At 54.5% G+C, this 23,944-nt stretch overlaps 1 protein-coding gene across 50 annotated transcripts in view; it reads left to right on the top strand.

The window, feature by feature from the left end:
• Positions 1-707: 707 nt before the first annotated feature.
• The window catches only part of TYK2 (tyrosine kinase 2), a 35,036-nt gene continuing 11,799 nt past the window's right edge, over positions 708-23,944 (top strand). For 5 of the 50 annotated variants that reach the window (XR_012428370.1, XR_012428373.1, XM_074025847.1 and 2 more), the window contains exons 1-14: positions 708-766; positions 1,502-1,666; positions 2,790-3,002; positions 14,159-14,282; positions 14,378-14,525; positions 15,726-15,889; positions 16,402-16,783; positions 17,250-17,447; positions 17,527-17,684; positions 20,536-20,644; positions 20,737-20,929; positions 21,012-21,115; positions 21,238-21,423; positions 22,716-22,803. Coding sequence is in view for 40 of the 50 variants with exons in the window: in XM_074025847.1 (XP_073881948.1) it covers positions 2,810-3,002; positions 14,159-14,282; positions 14,378-14,525; positions 15,726-15,889; positions 16,402-16,783; positions 17,250-17,447; positions 17,527-17,684; positions 20,536-20,644; positions 20,737-20,929; positions 21,012-21,115; positions 21,238-21,423; positions 22,716-22,803 (2,047 nt within the window). In the remaining 10 variants the exon portion in view is untranslated. Of the gene's footprint in view, positions 897-1,501; positions 1,667-1,762; positions 1,857-2,789; positions 3,003-10,943; positions 11,061-14,158; positions 14,283-14,377; positions 14,526-15,725; positions 15,890-16,401; positions 16,793-17,249; positions 17,448-17,526; positions 17,685-20,535; positions 20,645-20,736; positions 20,930-21,011; positions 21,116-21,212; positions 21,424-22,715; positions 22,804-23,944 lie in introns of all 50 variants that reach the window. The other 45 variants (XR_012428376.1, XR_012428372.1, XR_012428371.1 and 42 more) reach the window with 28 other exon arrangements.

Below are 23,944 nucleotides of genomic sequence, written 5' to 3'. Positions count from 1 at the left end.
ATAACGTATGTGAAACGCTCAGGCTGTAGACTTCTCAGCAAACGGGCACGACTTGCGGAGTGGGGATTTGAATTCACAACTGGTGGGACGTCCAGGCTGCTACCCTGACCGCTAGTGAGCTTCAGGGGACAGGGCTGCCGGTGATGAGGAAGAGGACAGGAGCAGGTGGGCGAGGAATGCTTCCAGGCAGTGAAGGAGGGGGAATTCCAGCCAGCAGGGCGGAGTCGGCCAGGTAGAAACGAAGGAAAGGAGATAGGACAGGATGGAACGTGGAAGCCACAGGGCAGGGCGTCGGAGGGTTGAATGCTGCCCGGTGCAGCTTTGAACACCGAGGTGAGGACATGTAGCTGTGCCCTAGGGTCAGGACCGCACACGCCTGACCCAATTCCACAGCACAGAGGGGAACTCCAGGATGCGGCCGCGTTGCCCACACACTTCGCTCTCCGGCCCGCCTCTCGCAAGCCCCTCCCACGTCTCCGTCCACCACGTGCCAGCGAATAGCAGAAGCGACAGCGCATCCGGGTGCCGACTCAGCCAATCGCGGCTGAGCGACGAGTGAGCCCCAGGACCAATCAGAGTGCCGCTGCCATGGCCAAAAAAAAAAAAAAAGAACTTCCAAAGGTGACGTGCGAGGAGAACAGACCAGCTGCCAATGGGCGTGCGCGTTTCAGGCGGCCAATGGGAGGAGGCGTCTCGGCGGGGGACGTAGTGGCTGTCCGCAGGGGCGGGGTGGGGTCCGGGTTCGAGCTCTTGTCCCCCGGGAAGGGTGAGTCTGGACGCGGGCGCGGAAGGGGCGCGGCCGAAGGTCCTCAGGAAGGAGGCGCGGGGACTGGCTGCGCTAGACAGGCTGCACTTGGATGGGAGCACCTGGTACCTCGGCACTGCCCCGATGCCGGGTGGGTGCACATTCCAGTTCCCGCCCTTGCTGGCCGGGTTTAGAGGTTTTGAAGGGGGGGACATGGGGGCGTGCAGCCTTCCCAGTTGCAAACCTCACCCCGATCCCGTCTTCAAAGCTGGTTCCGGGTCCAGTGGGGACAAGAAAGGAGGAAGGAGGAAGTAGGCTCCCCGAAAGCCCCATCCCCAGGATCTCATCTATAACATGAATAGGTATTAATGGCAAACGCTGATTAAGCGCTTACTGTATACCAGGCACTTTCTCTGCCTCCTCGCGTTGAATCCTCCCAGCAATCCTTTGAGGTAGACACTCTTACATGCCCATTTTCCAGATGAGGAAACCAGCAACATGGGTGGAACTAACAGCCCCTTCACTTCCATACTGGCGCCCTCAGGACCCTCAGGCCCTGGACTGGGAGGATGGAGCTGGACATAAACTCTCCTAGGCTTTGGGGAGTCAACAGGGATTGAGGTCACTCATGGGGGTATGTGTGGGAGAGGAGAATTGTCACCTGAAAGAGAAAGGCCATCACCACGATGAAACTAATAACAATGATGTTATTCTTGTTTTAGTCATATTTGTTATTTTTGTGTGTGCCTATATCAGGGTCTGTGCTGAATGTGTAATATGCAGAACTATATTGAAACATTACAACCATCTTTTGATGGCAACACCCTGAGGACCTCCCTTTTCCAGATGGGGAAACTGAGGCCCAGAATTGCCAAGTGGCTTGCTTGAGTTGACACAGGGGGCTCCAGGACTCGCCTTCAGGTCTGTTTGACTACACCTGCCCGTCTGGTTATTTTGGGGAGGTGTGTTAAGAGCAGATTTTTATTTTATTTATTTATTTATTTTTTTGTATTTTAGTAGAGATGGGGTTTCACCATGTTGGTCAAGATGGTTTCAATCTCTGGACCTTGTGATCTGCCCGCCTCGGCCTCCCAAAGTGCTGGGATTACAGGCATGAGCCACCGCGCCTGGCCCTTTTTATATATTTTTATGTATTTATGTATTTGTTTATTTATATTTTTAGAGTAAGGGTCTCACTCTGTCACCTAGGCTGGAATGCAGTGGTGTGATCACTGCTCACTGCAGCCTCCAACTCCTGGGCTCAGGAGATCCTCCCACTTCGGCCTCCTGAGTAGCTTGGACTACAGATGTGTGCCCCTACACCTGGCTAAGTTTTAAAAATTTCTTGTACAGGCTGGGCACGGGGGCTCACGCCTGTAATCCCAGCACTTTGGGAGGCCAAGGCGGGTGGATCACCTAAGGTCAGAGGTTCAAGACCAGTCTGGCCAACATGGCAAAACTCCGTCTCTACTAAAAATCCAAAAATTAGCCTGGTGTGGTGGTGGGCGCCAGCTACTCAGGAGGCTGAGGCAGGAGAATCAATTAAACCCAGGAGGCGGAGGTTGTAGTGAGCCGAGATCGCACCATTGCACTCCAGCGTGGGCAACAAGAGTGAAACTCTGTCTCAAAATAAAGTAAAATAAAATAAAATGCCTTGTAGAAACGGGGTCTTGCTATATGGCCTAGGCTGGTCTCCAGCTTCTGGGCTCAAGCGATCGTCTTGCCTCAGCCACCCAAAGTCCTGGGATTAGAGGCGTGAGCCACTGTACCTGGCCAGAGGAGATTTTTATATCGGTGTCAATTTGTGTAAAGAGAGGAGGGTTCAGTGTTATCGATGAGAGATCTAGGTGGGGATGCATACCCCAACCCTGTCCAACAAATGTGGAAAACGAGGCTCAGAGAGGGAATCGGGTGTCTAATGTCATGCCAAGATGGGAGCCCAGGATCTTCCCCTCAGGCCTCAGCGGGGGTGGGTGGAAGGTTGAGGAGCTAATGGGGGTCTCGGGGCTGAGACTTGGGAGCTGATAGATTGTCCCCTTTGCAGCCGAGCCACCTGCTGGGAGCATGCCTCTGCGCCATCGGGGGACGACCAGGGGCAGCAAGCCCGTTGGGGATGGAGCCCAGCCCATGGCTGCCATGGGAGGCCTGAAGGTGCTTCTGCACTGGGCTGGTCCAGGCGGCGGAGAGCCCTGGGTCACTTTCAGCGAGTCATCGCTGACAGCTGAGGAAGTCTGCATCCACATTGCACATAAAGTCGGTGAGTCTGAGGTGTTGGCACCATGGGGACTGGGGTGGGTGTGCAAGCGGCAGCTGGGCCCCATCCATCCATCCATCCACCCATCCATCTGCCCACCCGTCCACCCACCTAATCACCCATCCGTCCACCCACCTGCCCATCCACCCATCCATCCATTCATCCATCCTCCCACCCACCCATCCATCCATCTATCCACACACCCATCCACCCACCCACCCACTCATCCACCCACCCACCCAACGATTCATCCATCTATCCATCCACCCACCCATCCACCATCTATCCAATCATCCTTTCACCCACCCACCCATCCATCCACCCATCCATCCACCTACCCACCCACCCATCCACCCATCCACCCATCCATCCACCCACCCACCCATCCACCCATCCATCCATTCACCCATCCATCCACCCAACCACCCATCCATCCATCCATCCACACACCCATCCACCCACCCACCCGTTCACCCACTCACCCAACCATTCATCCATCTATTCATCTACCCACCCGTCCACCATCTATCCAATCATCCATTCACCCACCCACCTATCCACCCATCCATCCACCCACCTACCTACCCATCTACCCACCCATTCATCATCTGTCCACCCACCCACCCACCCACCCATCCATCCACCCATCCATCCACCCATCCACCTACCCACCCATCTACCCATCCATCTACCCAGCCACCCACCCATCCATCCATCCATCCATCTACCCACCGACCTACCCATCCATCCATCCATCCACCCACCCATCCACTCACCCACCCACTCATCCATCCACTCATCCATCCATCCACCCATCCACCCACCCACCCACCCATCCACCCATCCACCCACCCATTCATCCATCCATCCACCCACCCACCCACCCATCCACCCATCCACCCACCCATCCATCCATCCATCCACCCACCCACCCACCCACCTATCCACCTATCCATCCACCCACCTATCCACCCATCCATCCATCCAGCCACCCATTCATCCATCTCTCCATCCATCCATTCATCCATCCATCCATCCATTTATCCATCCACTCATCTACCCATCTCCACCCACCCACCCACCCATCCACCCATTCACCCACCCACCCATCCACCCATTCACCCACCCATTCATCCATCCATCCACCCACCCATCCACCCATTCACCCATCCACCCATCCACCCACCCACCCACCTATCCACCCATCCATCCACCCACCTATCCACCCACCCATCCATCCACCCACCCATCCATCCAACCACCCATTCATCCAGCCACCCATTCATCCATCTATCCATCCATCCATTCATCCATCCATCCATCCATTCATCCATCCATCCATCCATCCATCCATCCACCCGTTCATTCGGTGAACACTTTGTAAGCATCTACTGTGTGGCAGCTGCAAATCACTGCCTTTGTAGAGCTGAAATTTTAGTAGGGAAGACAGGAAGAAATAGAATAAATCAGAAAACTTGGCCAGGTGCAGTAACTGACACATGTAATCCCAGTACTTGAGGAGGCCCAGGCAGGAGGATTGCTTGAGGCCAGTAGTTGGAGACCAGCCTGGGCAACATAGGGAGACCTTGTCTCAACAAAACAATTTTTAGACGTGGTGGTGCATGCCTGTAGTCCCAGCGACTTGAGAGGCTGAGGCAACAGGATCGCTTGAGCCTAGGAGTTCAAGCCTGCAATGAGGTATGGTGGCATCACTGCACTTCAGCCTGGGTGACAGAGTGAGACCCTGTGTCATTAAAAAAAAGAAAGTCGGGGCCGGGCGCGGTGGCTCAAGCCTGTAATCCCAGCACTTTGGGAGGCCGAGATGGGCGGATCACGAGGTCAGGAGATCAAGACCATCCTGGCTAACACAGTGAAACCCTGTCTCTACTAAAAAATATAAAATATTAGCCAGGTGTGGTGGCAGGCGCCTGTAGTCCCAGCTACTCGGGAGGCTGAGGGAGGAGAATGGCGTGAACCCGGGAGTCGGAGCTTGCAGTGAGCTGAGATCTGGCCACTGCACTCCAGCCTGGGCGACAGAGCGAGACTCCGTCTCAAAAAAAAAAAAAAAAAAGAAAGTCAGGCTTGGCGCGGTGGCTCACGCCTGCAATCCCAGCACTTTGGGAGACTGAGGCTAGTGGATCACTTGAGGTCAGAAGTTTGAGACCAGCCTGGCCAACATGGCAGCTCTACTGAAAACACAAAAACTAGCCGGGTGTGGTGGTGCGCGCCTGTAATCCCAGCTACTCAGGCGACTGAGGCAGAAGAATGGCTTGAACCTGGGACATAGAGGTTGCAGTGAGCTGAGATCACACCACTGCACTCCAGCCTGGGTGACAGAGTGAGACCCCATGTCATTAAAAAAAGAAAGTCGAGCCGGTCATGGTGGCTCACACCTGTAATCCCACCACTTTGGAAGGCCGAGGTGGGCGGATCATGAGGTCAGGAGATCGAGACCATCCTGGCTAACACGGTGAAACCCCGCCTCTACTAAAAATACAAAACAACAAAAAAAAAACAACTAGCCGGGCATGGTGGCACATGCCTGTAGTCCCAGCTCCTCGGGAGGCTGAGGCCAGAGAATCGCTTGAACCCGGGAGGTGGAGGTTGCAGTGAGCTGAGATCGCGCCACTACACTTCAGCCTGGGACAGAGTGAGACTCCGTCTCAAAAGAAAAAGAAAAAAAAAGTCTGTAGTAGATATATTTGGAAACGCAATTTCCTCTGGAGGAGGGAAGGACTTTCTTTTTTTTTTTTTTTTTGAGATGGAGTTTTGCTCTTGTTGCCCAGGCTGGAGTGTAATGGCACGATCTCAGCTCACTGCAACCTCCACCTCCCAGATTCAAGCAATTCTCCTGCCTCACCCTCCCGAGTAGCTGGGATTGCAGGCACGTGCCACCATGCCTGGCTAAATTTTGTATTTTTAGTAGAGACATGGTTTCACTACATTGGCCAGGCTTGTCTTGAACTCCTGACCTCAGGTGATCTGCCTGCCTCAGCCTCTGAAAGTGTTGGGATTACAGGCGTGAGCCACTACACCTGGACTTTTTTTTTTTTTTTTTTGAAATGGAGTCTCGCTCTGTCACCCAGCCTGAAGTGCAGTGGTGTGATCTCGGCTCACTGCAACCTCCACGTCCCAGGTTCAAGCCATTCTCCTGCCTCAGCCGCCTGAGTAGCTGGGGATTACAGGCGTGCACCACCACGCCCAGCTAGTTTTTGTATTTTTAGTAGAGAAGGGGTTTCACCATGTTGGCCAGGCTGGTCTCGAACTCCTGACCTCAGGTGATCCACCTGCCTCAGCCTCCCAAAGTGCTGGGATTACAGGCACGAGCCATCATGCCCAGCCAATGGAAGGCCTTTCTAAGGCGGCTTTGGTTACATATACCTTCCTCCAGAAACTCCTCTTACCTCCCCAATTCCGAGCTTTCCATGACTGGATGGGAGCATTGTTTTTTTTTTGTTTTTTTTTTTTGTTTTTTTTTTTGAGACAGAGTCTCGCTCTGCCGCCCAGGCTGGAGTGCAGTGGCCAGATCTCAGCTCACTGCAAGCTCCGCCTCCCGGGTTCACGCCATTCTCCTGCCTCAGCCTCCCGAGTAGTTGGGACTACAGGCGCCCGCCACCGCGCCCGGCTAGTTTTCTGTATTTTTTAGTAGAGACGGGGTTTCACCGTGTTAGCCAGGATGGTCTCGATCTCCTGACCTCGTGATCCGCCCGTCTCGGCCTCCCAAAGTTGCTGGGATTACAGGCTTGAGCCACCGCGCCCGGCCTTGGATGGGAGCATTGTAATCAATTTCTATAACACTTCCTACTTCCCCATTGATGGCTGAGTCTTTTATTTTTTTTCTCTTTTGTAGAGACAAAGTCTCTCTCTGTTGCCCAGGCTGAAATGCAGTGGTGCAGCCATGATGCATTGCAGCCTCTACCTGCCAGGCTCAACTGATTCTCCTGCCTCAGCCTCCTGAATAGCTGGGATTAGAGGCGCCCACCACCACACCCAGCTAATTTTTGTATTTTCAGTAGAGACAGAGGTTTCACCGTGTTGGCCAGGCTGGTCTCGAACTACTGACCTCAAGTGATCCACCCACCTCAGACTCCGAAAGTGTTGGGATTACAGGTGTGTGCCCTCGAGCCCAGTCATGGCAGAGTCTTTGTTTTGTTCTTTTTGAGACAGAGTATCGCTCTGTTGCCCAGACTGGAGTGCAGTGGCTCAATCTCGGCTCACTGCAAGCTCCGCATCCCAGGTTCACGCCATTCTCCTGCCTCAGCCTCCCGAGTAGCTGGGACTACAGGCGCCCACCACCACGCCCAGCTAATTTTTTGTATTTTTAGTAGAGACGGGGTTTCACTGTGCTAGCCAGGATGGTCTCGATCTCCTGACCTCGTGATCTGCCCACCTCAGCCTCCCAACATGCTGGGATTACAGGCGTGAGCCACCGCGCCGCCTGGCCCCATGATTCTTAAAGGACTCAGACAGGTGTGCGGGGTGAAGTGAAACACACTCAGCAGAGGGAACAGCATGCATGGAGGCCTGGAGAGTTTGATCTGTTTGAGGAAGTGAAAGACCTTCAGGGTGACTGGGGTATCAATTTTAAGAGTTTGGAAGGGGAAGTAACAATTGAAACTGGGGCATAGCAGGCAAAAGCCAGGGTGGGGGTACTCAGAATCAAGGGGTTGGGCATTCTCCGGAAGCAATGGGGAGCCATGGAAGGTTTAAGCCAGAGAGTGAAGCAGTCTAACTAGTTCTTTTCTTTTTTTATTTTATTTGTATTTTTGACTGGTTCTTTAAGAAGTTGTCTCAGGCCAGGCCCAGTGGGTCACGCCTGTAATCCCAGCACTTTGGGAGGTTGAGGCAGGCAGATCACTTGAGGTCAGGAGTTTGAGACCAGCCTGGCCAACATGGTGAAACCCCGTCTCTACTAAAAATACGAAAATTAGCTGGGCATGGTGACGCACATCTGTCATCCCAGCTACTTGGGAGGCTGAGGCAGGAGAATCGCTTGAACCCGGGAGGCGGATGTTGCAGTGAGCTGAGATTGCACCACTGCACTCCAGCCTGGGTGACAGAGTGAGACTGGGTCTCAAAAAACAAAAATACGAAACATTGGCCAGGTACCATAGCTCACATCTGTAATCCTTGCACTTAGGGAAGCTGAGGTGGGTGGATCATCTGAGGTCAGGAGTTCAAGACCAGCCTGGTCAACATGATGAAACCCCTTTTCTACTGAAAATACAAAAAATTAGCCGGGCGTGGTGGCAGGCGCCTGTAATCCCAGTTACTCAGGAGGCTGAGGCAGGAGAATTGCTTGAACCCAGGGGGTGGAGGTTACAGTGAGCCGAGGTTGCGCCACTGCACTCCAGCCTGGGCAACAAGAGCAAAAACTCCATCCAAAAAAAATAATAATAATACAAAAATTTAGCCGGGCATGGTGGCACATGCCTGTGTCTGTAGTCCCAGCTACTCAGGAGGCTGAGACAGGAGAATCACTTGAACCTGAAAGGCGGAAGTTGCAGTGAACCAAGATTGCACCATTGCACTCCAGCCTGGGTGACTCCATCTAAAAAAACAAAAACTGTTTCACAGGGAGGTATCCTCCCTTCGCAGAGGGGCAGTATAATTCCATGGTGTGACTTTGGAGAGTGGTTTGATAACACAGTCGAAGCTGGGTGCAGTGGCTCATGCCTGTAATCCCAGCAGTTTTGGAGGCTCAGCGTGGAGGATCACTTGAGCCCAGGAGTTCAAGATCAGCCTGGGCAACATGGTGAAACCCCGTCTCTACTAAAAATACAAAAAATTAGCCAGGTGTGGTGGTGTGCACCTGTAAGTCCCAGCTACTCGGGAGGCTGAGGTGGAAGGATTGCTTGAGCCCAGGAGGTTGAAGTTGCAGCGATCATACCACTGTACTTCAGCCGAGGTGACAGAGTAAGATGCTGTCTCCAAAAAAAAAAAAAAAAAAAAAAAAAAAAAAGCTGGGTGTGGTGGCATATTCCTGTAGCTCCCAGCTACACAGGAGACTAAGGCAGGAGGACTGCTTGAGCCAGGGAGGTCATGGCTGCACTGAGCCATGATTGTACCACTGCATTCCAGCCTATATGTCAGAGTGAGATCCTGTTTCAAAAAAAAAAAAAAAAAAGCCTAGGCCGGGCGCGGTGGCTCAAGCCTGTAATCCCAGCACTTTGGGAGGCCGAGACGGGTGGATCATGAGGTCAGGAGATCGAGACCATCCTGGCTAACAAAGTGAAACCCCGTCTCTACTAAAAAATACAAAAAAAACTAGCCGGGTGAGGTGGCGGGCGCCTGTAGTCCCAGCTACTGGGGAGGCTGAGGCAGGAGAATGGCGTGGACCCGGGAGGCGGAGCTTGCAGTGAGCTGAGATCCGGCCACTGCACTCCAGCCTGGGAGACAGAGCGAGACTCCGTCTCAAAAAAAAAAAAAAAAAAAAGCCCAGAAACATCTTCCCTGAGGTCATATAGTTCCACTCCTGGACAGTGACAGTCACTCTATAAACAGTCAGCTCTTGTGCTCCCAGGGACACTTAGGAGAATGTTTAGAGCTGCCTTGTTTATCATATGGAAAAGGGGAGACCATTGCAAAGTCCCTCAACAAGAGACTGCCTAAGCAAATTGCAATCTTGTTGAATACTGAAATATGGTACAGCCAGGAAAACGAATTTAACCAGAATGACTAATATCATTCTGTATGAAGCTTTATAAACTCTTGTAGCGTGAAAAAGCACATTGCAGAGGGATATCTGCAGTATAATACTACACATTTACCATTCATTAGATTTTTTTTTTTTTTTTTTTTTTTTGAGACAGAGTTTCTCTCCTGTTGCCCAGGCTGGAGTGCAATGGCACGATCTTGGCTCACCGCAACCTCCACCTCCCAGGTTCAGTTCTCCTGCCTCAGCCTCCCGAGTAGCTGGGATTACAGGCATGCGCCACCATGCCCGGCTAATTTTGTATTTTTAGTAGAGACGGGGTTTCTCCATGTTGGTCAGGCTGGTCTCGAACTCCCGACCTCAGGTGATCTGCCCATCTCGGCCTCCCAAAGTGCTGGGATTACAGACATGAGCCACCTTGCCCAGCCACAGTTCATAACATTTAAGACTAGATTGTAGAGGATATGAAAATGATAAACACTACTTCAGGGTCGGGCACAGTGGCTTATGCCTATAATCCTAGCACTTTGGAGGCTGAGCTACTCACCCTCCCAGCTACTCAGGAGGCTGAGGTGGGAGGATCGCTTGAGCCCCGGAGTTTGAGACCAGCTAGGACAACATGGTGAGACCCGTTCTCTACAAAAACTACAAAAATCAGCTGGGCATGGTGGCATGCGCCTGTAGTTCCAGCTTCTTGGGAGGCTGAGGCAGGAGGATTGCTTTAGTCCAGGAAGCCGAGGGTACAGTGAGCTATGATCGCACCACTGCACTCCAGCCACACCCAGCTAATTTATTTTATTTTTAGTTTTTTTAGATATGGGGGGGTTGGCTGGGCGCGGTGGCTCAAGCCTGTAATCCCAGCACTTTGGGAGGCCGAGACGGGCGGATCACTAGGTCAGGAGATCGAGACCATCCTGGCTAACAGGGTGAAACCCCGTCTCTACTAAAAAATACAAAAAGCTAGCCGGGCGACGTGGCGGGCGCCTGTAGTCCCAGCTACTCGGGAGGCTGAGGCAGGAGAATGGCGTAAACCCGGGAGGCGGAGCTTGCAGTGAGCTGAGATCCGGCCACTGCACTCCAGCCTGGGGACAGAGCGAGACTCCGTCTCAAAAAAAAAAAAAAAAGATATGGGGGGGTCTCCACTATGTTGCCTAGGCTAGTCTTGAACTCCTAGGTTCAAGTGATTCTCCCGCCTTAGCCTCCCAGAGTGCTGGATTACAGATGTGAGCCACCATACCCAGCCTTAGATAAAATTATTTATTTATTTTATTTTATTTTGTTTTATACAGAGCCTCGCTCTTTCACCCAGACTGGAGTGCAGTGGTGTGATCTCGGCTCACTGCAACCTCTACCTCCAGGTTCAAGCAATTCTCTTGCCTCAGCCTCCTGAGTAGCTGCAATTACAGGTGCGCACCCCCCACACCCAGCTAATTTTTGTATTTTTAGTAGAGACGAGGTTTTGCCATGTTGGCCAGGCTGGTCTCGAACTCCTGACCTCAAGTGCTTCACCTGCCTCAACTTCCCAAAGTGCTGGGATTATAGGTGTGGGCCACCGCACCCAGCCAGATATAATTTTTTTTTTTTTTTTTTTTTTTTGAGACAGAGTCTTGCTCTGTCACCAGGCTAGAGTGCAGTGTCACAATCTCGGCTCACTGCAACCTCTGCCTCCTGGGTTCAAGCGATTGTCCTGCCTCAACCTCCCAAGTAGCTGGGACTATAGGCGCATGCCACCATGGCCGGCCAATTTTTTTTTTTTTTTTAGATCTCACTCTGTCCAGCTTGGCTGGAGCTCAGTGGCATGATCTTGGCTCACTGCAACCTCCGCCTCCCGGGTTCAGGCAATTCTTCTGCCTCAGACTCCCGAGGAGTTGGGATTACAGGTGCGTGCCACCAGGCTCAGCAAATTTTTTTTTTTTTTTTTTTTTTTTTTAGTAGAGACGGGGTTTCACCATGCTGGCCAGGCTGGTCTAGAACTCCTGACTTCGTGACCCGCCTGCCTCGGCCTCCCAGAGTCCTGGGATTACAGGCGTGAGCCACTGCACTTGGCCTAATTTTTGTGTTTTTAGTAGAGACGGGGGTTTCACCATGTTGGCCAGGCTGGTCTGGAACTCCTGACCTCAGGTGATGTGTCCACCTCAGTTTCCCAAAGTGCTGGGATTACAGGCATAAGCCACCATGCCCACACCACAGATACAATTTTGTTTTTTCTTTTTTTTTTTTTGAGATGGAGTCTTACTCTGTCACCCAGGCTGGAGTGCAGTGGTGCAGTCTCGGCTCACTGCAACCTCTGCCTCCCGTGTTCAAGCAATTCTCCTGCCTCAGCTTCCTGAGTAGCTGGGATTTCAGGCATGCACCACCACGCTCGGCTAATTTTTGTATTTTTTAGTAGAGATGTTGTTTCACCATATTGGCCAGACTGGTCTTGAAGTCCTGACCTTGTGATCCGCCCACCTCAGCCTCCCAAAGTGCTGGGATTACAGGCATGAGCCACCACACCCAGCTGACAGATACAATTTTTTTTTTTTTTTTCCGAGACGGAGTCTCGCTCTGTCGCCCAGGCTGGAGTGTAGTGGTGCAATCTTGGCTCACTGCAAGCTCTACCTCCTGGGTTCACACCATTCTCCTGCTTCATCCTCCCGAGTAGCTGAGACTACAGGTGCCCGCCACCACGCCTGGCTAATTTTTTGTGTTTTTTAGTAGAGATGGGGTTTCACTGTGTTAGCCAGGATGGTCTCGATATGCTGACCTTGTGATCCGCCCACCTCAGCCTGTGAAAGTGCTGAGATTACAGGCGTGAGCCGCTGCACCCGGCCAACAGATACAATTTTTTTGTTGTTGTTGTTGAGACAGAGTCTCGCTTTGTCGCCCAGGCTGGGGTGCAGTGGCCAGATCTCAGCTCACTGCAAGCTCCGCCTCCCGGGTTTACGCCATTCTCCTGCCTCAGCCTCCCGAGTAGCTGGGACTACAGGCGCCCGCCACCTCGCCCGGCTAGTTTTTTGTATTTTTTAGTAGAGACGGGGTTTCACCATGTTAGCCAGGATGGTCTCGATCTCCTGACCTCGTGATCCGCCTGTCTCGGCCTCCCAAAGTGCTGGGATTACAGGCTTGAGCCACCGCGCCCGGCCCAGATACAATTTTTAAATGACATCAATAGAAAGAAAGATGCCCTGAGTAGCTGGTATGGGAAATTGCAGCAAGTCTGGAGACTGGATTGGGGTTGAGGTTTGCATTTGAAGGTGGCAGATGGATCCCCAGGACATGGAGAGTGCAGGAAGAGCAGGTCTTGGTAACCAATATGTTGTGGAGTTGGTGGGAGAGGCTGAAGATAAGGACCAAGTTCCTGGTTTGAAGAACTGGGTAGAAGCCACACACACTGGCTCATACCCATAATCCCATCAACTCCAGAGACCGAGGTGGGAGGATCGCTGGAGCACTGGAGGTTGAGGCTGCAGTGAGCTAGGATTGCACCACTGCACTGCAGCCTGGGTGGCAAAGAAAGACCCCAACCCTTAAAAAATAAAATAAAATAAAATAATTGGGCAGAGGAGGGGAGGGTTGGAGTTTGCCGACCACAGGTAAGATGTGTTGTTTGGAACAAAGCATATGTAAGTGGGGCCCTGTGATGTCCAGGGGGAGACAGCCAGGATGTGACTGGATGTTTCTCCAGCCAGGAAGGGGCTGGAGTTCAGGGAGATGCCAGACAATTGCAGCAGTTTGTAGAGTTATGTGGGTCAGGCTAGGATTAGTTTTGCTGCAGGAATAAGCAGTCCCCCTAAATCTTAAGACAATCGAGGTTTACCTAAAATCAGCCGAGCATGGTGGCTCAGGCCCGTAATCCCAGCACTTTGGGAGGCCAAGGTGTGTGGATCACCTGAGGTCAGGAGTTTGAGAACAGTCTGGCCAACATGGTGAAACCTTGTCTCTTCCAAAAATACAAAAAGTAGCCCTAGCCAGGTGTGGTGGCACGCACCTGTATTCCCAGCCACTCGGGAGGCTGAGACAGGGGAATCACTTGAACCCAGGAGGTGGAGGTTACAGCGAGCTGAGATCACACCACTGCTCTTCAGGCTGGGCGGCAGCAAGACTCCATCTCAAAAAAAAAAAAAAAAAAAAAGGTTCACCTAAAATCAAGTACAGGTTGGATGGTTCACCTCTATCTTATAGCTTCACCATCTGGCACAAGAAGCCTTCAACATACCTCAGGTGGTGAAGGTGACAAGAGGATTTATTTCCAGGCTTGGAAATGTGCCCATCCCTTTGGCCAGAAACCAGTGCAATTGGCCCCATCCTAGCTGCAAGGGAGGCTGGGAAATGTAGTCCTCCTGTGAGGCCACAGCATGGTCAACATACGCACTGTCCTCTGCCCAGGGGCAACGTGACTGAAGCTGCAGGTGGGGGAGGGGGCCTCAGAGGGAGTGTGAAGGCAGACATTGGGTCTGCAGGGTCTTCGGGTCTGACGGTAGCACATGACATGACTCCTGACCTCATTTCTCCCCTGGTCCAGGTATCACTCCTCCTTGTTTCAATCTCTTCGCCCTCTTCGATGCTCAGGCCCAAGTCTGGTTGCCCCCAAACCACATCCTAGAGATCCCCAGAGATGCAAGCCTGATGCTGTATTTCCGCATGAGGTGGGTGGAGACCCCTTTGCAAAGCTCGTCCCCTCCTGTGCTGAAGCTGGTCTGACTCTGTGCTAAGCCCCAGCTGCGTCCCTCCCGTCCTGCAGGTTTTATTTCCGGAACTGGCATGGCATGAATCCTCAGGAGCTGGCTGTGTACCGTTGTGGCCCCCCAGGAACCGAGGCATCCTCAGATCAGACAGCACAGGGGATGCAACTCCTGGACCCAGCCTCATTTGAGTACCTCTTTGAGCAGGTATGAGCAGGGCTGCAGGGGGCAAGACTATTTGTGGGAGATTTAGGGGCAGTTAAGGAGCCCCCATTTCCCTCCCTGATTCATTATAGCTAATGGGTTTCAACTCATGCCATCTGGGGATCTTTTTTTTTTTTTTGAAATGGAGTCTCGCTCTGTCGCCCAGGTTGGAGTGCAGTGGCGTGATCTCAGCTCACTGCAACCTCCACCTCCCAGGTTGAAGCGATTCTCCCACCTTAGCCTCCCAAGTAGCTGAGATTACAGGTGCCCGCCACCACCCCCAGCTAATTTTTGTATTTGTAGTAAAGCTGGGGTTTCACCATGTTGGCCATGCTGGTCTCAAACTCCTAACCTCAAGTGATTCACCTGCCTCAGCCCCCCAAAGTGTGGGATTACAGGTGTGAGCCACCATGCCCAGCTAAGTTCAGGTTGAAGGGGAAAGAGTGCTGTGATTGATTAGTAATGTCTGTCACAGGCACAAGATTGACAAGAGGAGGGGTGTATGCTGTATATTTGGCCTTTCCGGTAAATGGTGGTCTCTCCCCTCCTCAAGGCGGTGAGATGCAGGAAATTAGAGTTCTCTGGCTAGAGCAAGCTTGTCCAACCCCTGACCTGCAGACTGTATGCTGTCCAGGACAGCTTTGAATGAAGCCTGACATAAATTCCTAAACTATCTTAAAATATTCTGAGATTTTGCTGCATTTTTTTTTTTTTTTTTTGAGATGGAGTTTCATTCTTGTTGCCCAGGCTGGAGTGCAATGTCGCAATCTCGGCTCACTGCAACCTCCACCTCCCGGGTTCAGGTGATTCTCCTGCCTCAGCTTCCCGAGTAGGTGGGATTACAGGCAGGTGCCACCATGCCCGGCTAATTTTGTATTTGTAGTAGAAGTGGGGTTTCTCCATATTGGTCAGGCTGGTCTCAAACTCCTGACCTCAGGTGATGCGCCCGCCTCGGCCTCCCAAAGTTCTGGGATTATAGGCGTGAGCCACTGCGCCCGGCCTGTGATTTTTTTTTTTCTTTTTCTTTTCTTTTCTTTTTTTTTTTTAGTTCATCAGCTATCATTAGTATTATTGTATTTTATGTGTGGCCCAAGACAGTTCTTCTTCCAGTGTGGTCCAGGGTAGTCAAAAGATTGGATACCTCTGGGCTAGAGAGTGAACACATTCTCACACCTCCCTTTCTGCTCAAATTCCTGTTCCCAGGGCAAGCATGAGTTTGTGAATGACGTGGCATCACTGTGGGAGCTATCGAGCGAGGAGGAGATCCACCACTTTAAGAATGAGAGCCTGGGCATGGCCTTTCTGCACCTCTGTCACCTCGCTCTCTGCCGTGGTGTCCCCCTGGAGGAGGTGGCCAAGAAGACCAGGTGTCTGGGAATGGGGTGGGGATGCTGTGTAGGCAGGGGGAAGTGTCCTGAGCATCTGGGAGCCAGGGTAGACTTCGCATATTGCCGTGCCTCTGCTTTTTTTTTTGAGCCAGAGTCTCACTCTGTCACTCAGGCTGGAGTGCAGTGGCGCAATCTCAGCTCACTGCAACCTCTGCGTCCCAGGTTTAAGAGATTCTCCTTCGTCAGCCTCCTGAGTATCTGGGATTACAGGTGCCTGCCATCATGCCCAGCTAATTTTTGTATTTTTAGTAGAGACAGACTGAGTTTCTTCATGTTGGCCAGGCTGGTCTCGAACTGCTGACCTCAAGGGATCCTTCCGCCTTGGCCTCCCAAGTAGCTGAGACTACAGGCTCAATTCACCACCCTGGCTAGTGTGCCTGTTATCTAGATGAGGCAGCTGAGGCTCAAAGAGGTTAAGCCACTTGCCCTGTGTCACCCAGCTGGGTCTGCAACCCAGGTCCCTGACCAGCCACTCCGTGTGTTCCCCCCAGCTTCAAGGACTGTATCCCGCTCTCCTTCCGTCGGCAGATCCGGCAGCACAGCGCCCTGACCCGGCTGCGCCTTAGGAACGTCTTCCGCAGGTTCCTGCAGGACTTCCAGCCGGACAGACTCTCCCAGCAGATGGTCATGGTCAAATACCTGGCCACACTCGAACGGCTGGCACCCCGCTTTGGCACAGAGCGTGTGCCCGTGTGCCACCTGAGGCTGCTGGCCCAGGCAGAGGGAGAGCCCTGCTACATCCGGGACAGTGGGGAGGCCCCTACAGACCCTGGCCCTGAGTCTGCTGCTAGACCCCCAACCCATGAGGTGCTGGTGACAGGCACTGGTGGCATCCAGTGGTGGCCAGTACAGGAGGAGGTGAACAAGGAGGAGGTGAGCAAGGTGCCTCTTCCGCCCTGGAGGTTCAGGTTGGGCTGGGGTGGGGGTCTCTGTTCATCCTTGGCCTTGGCCTTTGAGGGTGGCTGACCTGAGCCCTCTCCCCACATGGCTCTGGGGCACCTGTCTGCTGGGGCCAGTTTCTTGGAGAAGGTCCTCCATCTGCTTACCCCTTGGGGACCTTATTTCTGGAGTCTGCACCTCCAGGGAACCCCTTCATCTGGGGACTGGCACCTGAGTGTGAGAGGGTCAGGATTCCGCTCTCTGCCGTCCCTAAGGGTCCGGCTTCCAGCATGTGTATGTTATGGGGTGGGTCCCCATCCCGCCTGTGACACTGGGACTTGGGAGGTCAACCTAGGTTGGTGCCTGGCCCTTCTGGCTCCAGTCTCCCCCCAGGGGAAAGTGCAGAAGTATAAACGGGCATTGCCCTCTCCATCCTCTGCCCCACTTGTGGGGTGTTCAGGGTTCTAGTGGCGGCAGCGGCAGGAACCCCCAAGCCAGCCTGTCTGGGAAGAAGGCCAAGGCTCACAAGGCAATCGGCCAGCCGGCGGACAGGCTGCGGGAGCCACTGTGGGCCTACTTCTGCGACTTCCGGGACATCACCCACGTGGTGCTGAAAGAGTGCTGTGTCAGCATCCACCGGCAGGACAACAAGTGCCTGGTGAGGCCCGGGGAGGGGGCCGGGCTAGGGACCGCCATGGCTTGGGAGGACACTCTCCTGATGCTCCCCTGGCTGGCAGGAGCTGAGCCTGCCTTCCCGGGCTGCAGCGCTGTCCTTCGTGTCGCTGGTGGACGGCTATTTCCGCCTGACGGCCGACTCCAGCCACTACCTGTGCCACGAGGTGGCTCCCCCACGGCTGGTGATGAGCATCCAGGATGGGATCCATGGACCCCTGCTGTGAGTGCTGGGTGGGGAGGCACTGGGGGCCACTGCCAAGGCTGCCAACTAGACTGTGAGCCCTAGGGGCTGTGCAGGGTGTGCGTGTGGGTGCACGTCTTTGTGGCTCAAGCTGGAGTGCAGTGGCGTGATCTCAGCTCACTGCAGCCTCTGCCTCCCGGGTTCAAGTGATTCTCCTGCCTCAGCCTCCCAACTGACTACCTGGGACTACAGGCACTCGCCACCACGCCAGGCTAATTTTTGTATTTTTGTAGAGGTGGGGTTTCATCATATTGGCCAGGCTAGTCTCGAACTCCTGACCTCAGGTGATCCACCTGCCTCCACCTCCCAAAGTGCTGGGATTACAGGCGTGAGCCACCACGCCCTGCCGTGACTGTCATGGTGTGTTGAGGTTGTCATTGCACAGAACTGGTGATTTTCACAGGACTGTCATTACCCTGGGCTGGTGATCATTCAGCGGTATGTTGGATGCTTCCGCCTCTGCAGGCGGCTGCCCATGCTGGCAACTTGTGAGTCACTGTCTCAGCGGTCCTGTGTGTGACTTGTGGGCCTGAGGGTGTGAAGTTGCCAGTACTTATGTCATCATCAGGTGCAGGGGCGTGTGTGGCTGTCCTTTGTGCTGCCAAGTCGTGATTTGTGGCTGTCTCCTAGTCGGATCACTGCTCCTGTGACTCTGACCCTTGTCCTACTTGTGATGCCAGGGGAGGGGGAAGTGGGCATTTCACCTTGTGAGGCCTGTGGCTGTGACAGCTGTCAAGGCTATATGTAGGCCGGGTGCGGTGGCTCAAGCCTGTAATCCCAGCACTTTGGGAGGCTGAGACGGGCAGATCACGAGGTCAGGAGATCGAGACCATCCTGGCTAACACGGTGAAACCCCGTCTCTACTAAAAAGTACAAAAAACTAGCCAGGCGAGGTGGCGGGCACCTGTAGTCCCAGCTACTCGGGAGGCTGAGGCAGGAAAATGGCGTAAACCCGGGAGGCGGAGCTTGCAGTGAGCTGAGATCTGGCCACTGCACTCCAGCCTGGGTGACAGAACGAGACTCCGTCTCAAAAAAAAAAAAAAAAATGCTATATGTGTGCTGCCCCCTGTACAGACAGGTGTTAGGGACCACGTGTGTCAGCCACTGCACATGTAGGTGTCTGGGCCTGTGTAGCCATGACACTTTATAGTGCATGTTTGTGTCACCTCTGTGTCTGGGTTGCCCCGGCCCCTGTGTTGCCTTGTCACACTGGGTTATTAGGTGTGTCTGGGATTGTTGTCCTTTGCTTGTGTGATTAGCCATCTATCGTGTGTCACCCTTGTGAGTGGCGGTGGCCGTGGCTGGGTGTGCGCCCATCCGGCTCGTGATGGCTGTTTCCTGTCTTGGAGTGTGTGTCACCTTGTCAGGGCCCGTCTGGCATCAAGTACAAGAGCAGGAGTAGGCTGGCTGTGGTGGCTCACACCTGTAATCCCAGCGCTTTAGGAGGCCGAGGTGGGAAAATCACTTGAGCTCAGGAGTTCAAGAGCAGCCTGGGCAATGTAGCAAGGTCTTGTAACTGCTGAAAATACAAAAATTAGCCGGGCGCACCTGTAATCCTGGCTCTTCAGGAGGCTGAAGTGGGAGAATCGCTTGAGCCTGGGAGGTTCAGGCTGAAGTGAGCCGAGATCATGCCGCTGCACTCCAGCCTGGGCAACAGAGCAAGACCCCATCTCAAAAAAAAAAAAAAAAGAGAGAGCAGGTAGCCAGGCACGGTGGCTCATGCCTGTAATCCCAGCACTTTGGGAGGCTGAGGCTGGCAGATCACCTGAGGTCAGGAGTTTGAGACCAGGCTGGCTAACATGGTGAAACCCCCTCTCTGTTTTTTGTTTTTGTTTCTGTTTTTTTTTGAGGCGGAGTCTCGCTCTGTCGCCCAGGCTGGAGTGCAGTGGCGCAATCTTGGCTCACTGCAAGCTCCGCCTCCCGGGTTCATGCCATTCTCCTGCCTCAGCCTCCCGAGTAGCTGGGACTACAGGCGCCCGCCACCACGCCTGGCTAATTTTTTGTATTTTTAGTAGAGATGGAGTTTCACCGTGTTAGCCAGGATGGTTTCGATCTCCTGACCTCGTGATCCACCCACCTCGGCCTCCCAAAGTGCTGGGATTACAAGCGTAAGCCACTGTGCCCAGCCCCCCTCTCTACTAAAAACATAAAAATTGGCCGGGCGCGGTGGCTCAAGCCTGTAATCCCTGCAATTTGGGAGGCCGAGACGGGCGGATCACGAGGTCAGGAGATCGAGACCATCCTGGCTAACACGGTGAAACTCCATCTCTACTAAAAATACAAAAAATTAGCCAGGCGAGGTGGCGGGCGCCTGTAGTCCCAGCTACTTGGGAGGCTGAGGCAGGAGAATGGCATAAACCCAGGAGGTGGAGCTTGCAGTGAACTGAGATCCAGCCACTGCACTCCAGCCTGGACGACAGAGCGAGACTCTTGTCTCAAAAAAAAAAAAAACATAAAAATTAGCTGGGCATGGTGGCAGGCACCTGTAATCCCAGCTACTGGGGAGGCTGAGGCAAGAGAATTGCTTGAACCCAGGTGGGTGGAGGTTGCAATGAACTGAGATCGCGCCATTGCACTCCAGCCTGGGTGACGAGCAAAACTCTGTCTCAAAAAAACAAACAAAAAAGCAGGTGTGTGCCTCCTGCTGCGCTGTGTCTCCATGTAAGGGGCTGTGTGTGTCCAGAGTTAGTGTCCTCACAAGAGTGGCTGTGTCTCACACTTGTCCTAGCTGTGTGTGTGACCTCTAAGCAGGTAATGAGTGTCATTGTTCCCGGGTATGGGTCTAGCAGTGGCCCAGGTGGCCTGATAGTCCCCCTGGACCCCTTTCCAGGGAGCCGTTTGTGCAGGCCAAGCTGCGGCCCGAGGACGGCCTGTACCTCATTCAGTGGAGCACCAGCCACCCCTACCGCCTGATCCTCACAGTGGCCCAGCGTAGCCAGGTGTGCCCAGGGCTGGGGGCTGGGGCTGGGGCTGGACACGCTCCCTGCCTGGTCCCTTGCTCACCGCTCCCATCTCTGCCACCTCCCGCCAGGCACCAGACGGCACACAGAGCTTGCGGCTCCGGAAGTTCCCCATTGAGCAGCAGGCCGGGGCCTTTGTGCTGGAGGGCTGGGGCCGGTCCTTCCCCAGCGTTCGGGAACTTGGGGCCGCCTTGCAGGGCTGCTTGCTGAGGGCCGGGGACGACTGCTTCTCTCTGCGTCGCCGTTGCCTGCCCCAACCAGGAGGTACGACGATGGGGGGACCTCTGGGTGGGATGTGGTATCTCTCCCGCAGGCCCACCCTCCATGACTTCACACCTGCCTCCAGAAACCTCCAACCTCATCATCATGCGGGGGGCTCGGGCCAGCAGCAGGACACTCAACCTCAGCCAGCTCAGCTTCCACCGGGTTGACCAGAAGGAGATCACCCAGGTGGGAGCAGGGAAGGGGCCCGGGGCAAGGGCAGGGCCCCTGGGGATGTGGGTGCTGGGGGCCTTGGGAGATCAGCTGCGAACTCTCACCACGGCAGTGTTCTGTGCCACATGGTTCCGCAGCTGTCCCACTTGGGCCAGGGCACAAGGACCAACGTGTACGAGGGCCGCCTGCGAGTGGAGGGCAGTGGGGACCCTGAGGAGGGCAAGATGGACGACGAGGACCCCCTCGTGCCTGGAAAGGACCGTGGGCAGGAGCTACGAGTGGTGCTCAAAGTGCTGGACCCGAGTCACCATGACATCGCCCTGGTGAGTGGCAGGGCCAGGCCTGGGGGGTCTGGAGGAGGCAGGATGGGAGGGGTGTGTCTGGAGGAGGCGGGATGGGAGGGGTGTGTCTGGAGGAGTTGGGATGGGAAGGGTGTGTCTGGAGGAGGTGGGATGGGAGGGGTGTGTCTGGAGGAGGTGGGATGGGAAGGGTGTGTCTGGAGGAGTTGGGATGGGAAGGGTGTGTCTGGAGGAGGTGGGATGGGAGGGGTGTGTCTGGAGGAGGTAGGATGGGAGGTGTGTGTCTGGAGGAGGTGGGATGGGAGGGGTGTGTCTGTGGAGGAGGTGGGATGGGAGGGGTGTGTCTGGAGGAGGTGGGATGGGAGGGGTGTGTCTGGAGGAGGTGGGATGGGAGGGGTGTGTCTGGAGGAGGTGGGATGGGAGGGGTGTGTCTGTGGAGGAGGTGGGATGGGAGGGGTGTGTCTGGAGGGGGTGGGATGGGAGGGGTGTGGCTGTGGAGGAGGTGGGATGGGAGGGGTGTGTCTGGAGGAGGTGGGATGGGAGGGGTGTGGCTGTGGAGGAGGTGGGATGGGAGGGGTGTGTCTGTGGAGGAGGTGGGATGGGAGGGGTGTGTCTGTGGAGGGGGTGGGATGGGAGGGGTGTGTCTGTGGAGGAGGTGGGATGGGAGGGGTGTGTCTGGAGGGGGTGGGATGGGAGGGGTGTGTCTAGAGGAGGTGGGATGGGAGGGGTGTGTCTGTGGAGGAGGTGGGATGGGAGGGGTGTGTCTGGAGGAGGTGGGATGGGAGGGGTGTGTCTGTGGAGGGGGTGGGATGGGAGGGGTGTGTCTGTGGAGGAGGTGGGATGGGAGGGGTGTGTCTGTGGAGGGGGTGGGATGGGAGGGGTGTGTCTGTGGAGGGGGTGGGATGGGAGGGGTGTGTCTGTGGAGGGGGTGGGATGGGAGGGGTGTGTCTGTGGAGGGGGTGGGATGGGAGGGGTGTGTCTGTGGAGGAGGTGGGATGGGAGGGGTGTGTCTGTGGAGGGGGTGGGATGGGAGGGGTGTGTCTGTGGAGGAGGTGGGATGGGAGGGGTGTGTCTGTGGAGGGGGTGGGATGGGAGGGGTGTGTCTGTGGAGGGGGTGGGATGGGAGGGGTGTGTCTGTGGAGGAGGTGGGATGGGAGGGGTGTGTCTGGAGGAGGTGGGATGGGAGGGGTGTGTCTGTGGAGGGGGTGGGATGGGAGGGGTGTGTCTGGAGGAGGTGGGATGGGAGGGGTGTGTCTGGAGGGGGTGGGATGGGAGGGGTGGGCTTTGCAGCCACCTGACCTGCCCGGCCCCCACAGGCCTTCTATGAGACAGCCAGCCTCATGAGCCAGGTCTCCCACGTGCACCTGGCCTTCGTGCACGGCGTCTGTGTGCGCGGCCCTGAAAGTGAGTGGGTCCCGCCATACCCATCCCCCTTTGGCAGCCCACCCCTGTCTTATACCCACTCCCTGATCTGTACCCCAACCCTCGACCTACACCCCCAACCTATCCCTATTTCTCGACTCTCACCTGTACTCTGATCCTGGGCTATACCTTGACCTTCAACCTAGACCCCAACTCCTGACGATATTCCAGCCTATAACTTACATCCCAACACCTCGACCCTCACCTGCGCTCAGTCTCAGCCCCCACCCTGATTCCCAACTACATCCCCATTTCCATCTACCTCCCAAACAACCTCTACAATCCAGCACCCATCTGCCCCTGGCCCCATCAGCACTATGGCCTCAGGCAGACTCCAGCGCTGATGTGTCCTGACCTCCTAGACCTCAGCCCCTGCACATCCAACCCTGCCTAACCCCACCTCTTCCTTTCCTCTGCAGGTAGCTCAAAACTCTTTGTATAGGCTACGTGTGGTGGCTCACACCTATCCCAGCACTTTAGGAGGCTGAGGTGGGAGGATCGCTTAAACCCAGGGGTTCAAGACCAGCCTGGGTAACATGGCCAGACCCTATCTTTACAAAAAATTTAAACATTGGTCGGGTGCAGTGGCTCACGCCTGTAATCCCAGCACTCTGGGAGGCCGAGGTGGGCGGATCACGAGGTCAGGAGATCGAGACCATCCTGGCTAACACGGTGAAACCCTGTCTCTACTAAAAATACAAAAAATTAGCCAGGCATGGTGGCGGGCACCTGTAGTCCCAGCTACTCAGGAGGCTGAGGCAGGAGAATGGGGGGAACCTAGGAGGCGGAGCTTGCAGTGAGATGAGATCGCGCCACTGCACTCCAGCCTGGGCCACAGAGCGAGACTCTGTCTCAAAAAAAAAAAAAAAAAAAATTTTAAAAATTAGGACCAGGCATGGTGACATGTACCTGTAGTCCTAGCTACTTGGGAGGCTGAAATGGGAGGATCACTTGAGCCCAGGAGTTCAAGGCTGCAGTGAGCCATGATTGTACCACTACACACCAGCCTGGGCGACAGGGTGAGATTCTGTCTCAAAAAAATAAATAAATAAATAAAAAGTAAAGCCCTTGTACAGAGCAACCCTAGACCCGCCCATCCCTCAACCCCCTGTGTGTGTGCATC

Source organism: Macaca fascicularis, chromosome 19 (assembly GCF_037993035.2).
Source record: "Macaca fascicularis isolate 582-1 chromosome 19, T2T-MFA8v1.1".
Classification (NCBI taxonomy): Eukaryota; Metazoa; Chordata; class Mammalia; order Primates; family Cercopithecidae; genus Macaca; species Macaca fascicularis.
This window is presented reverse-complemented; position numbering and strand designations above follow the sequence as displayed.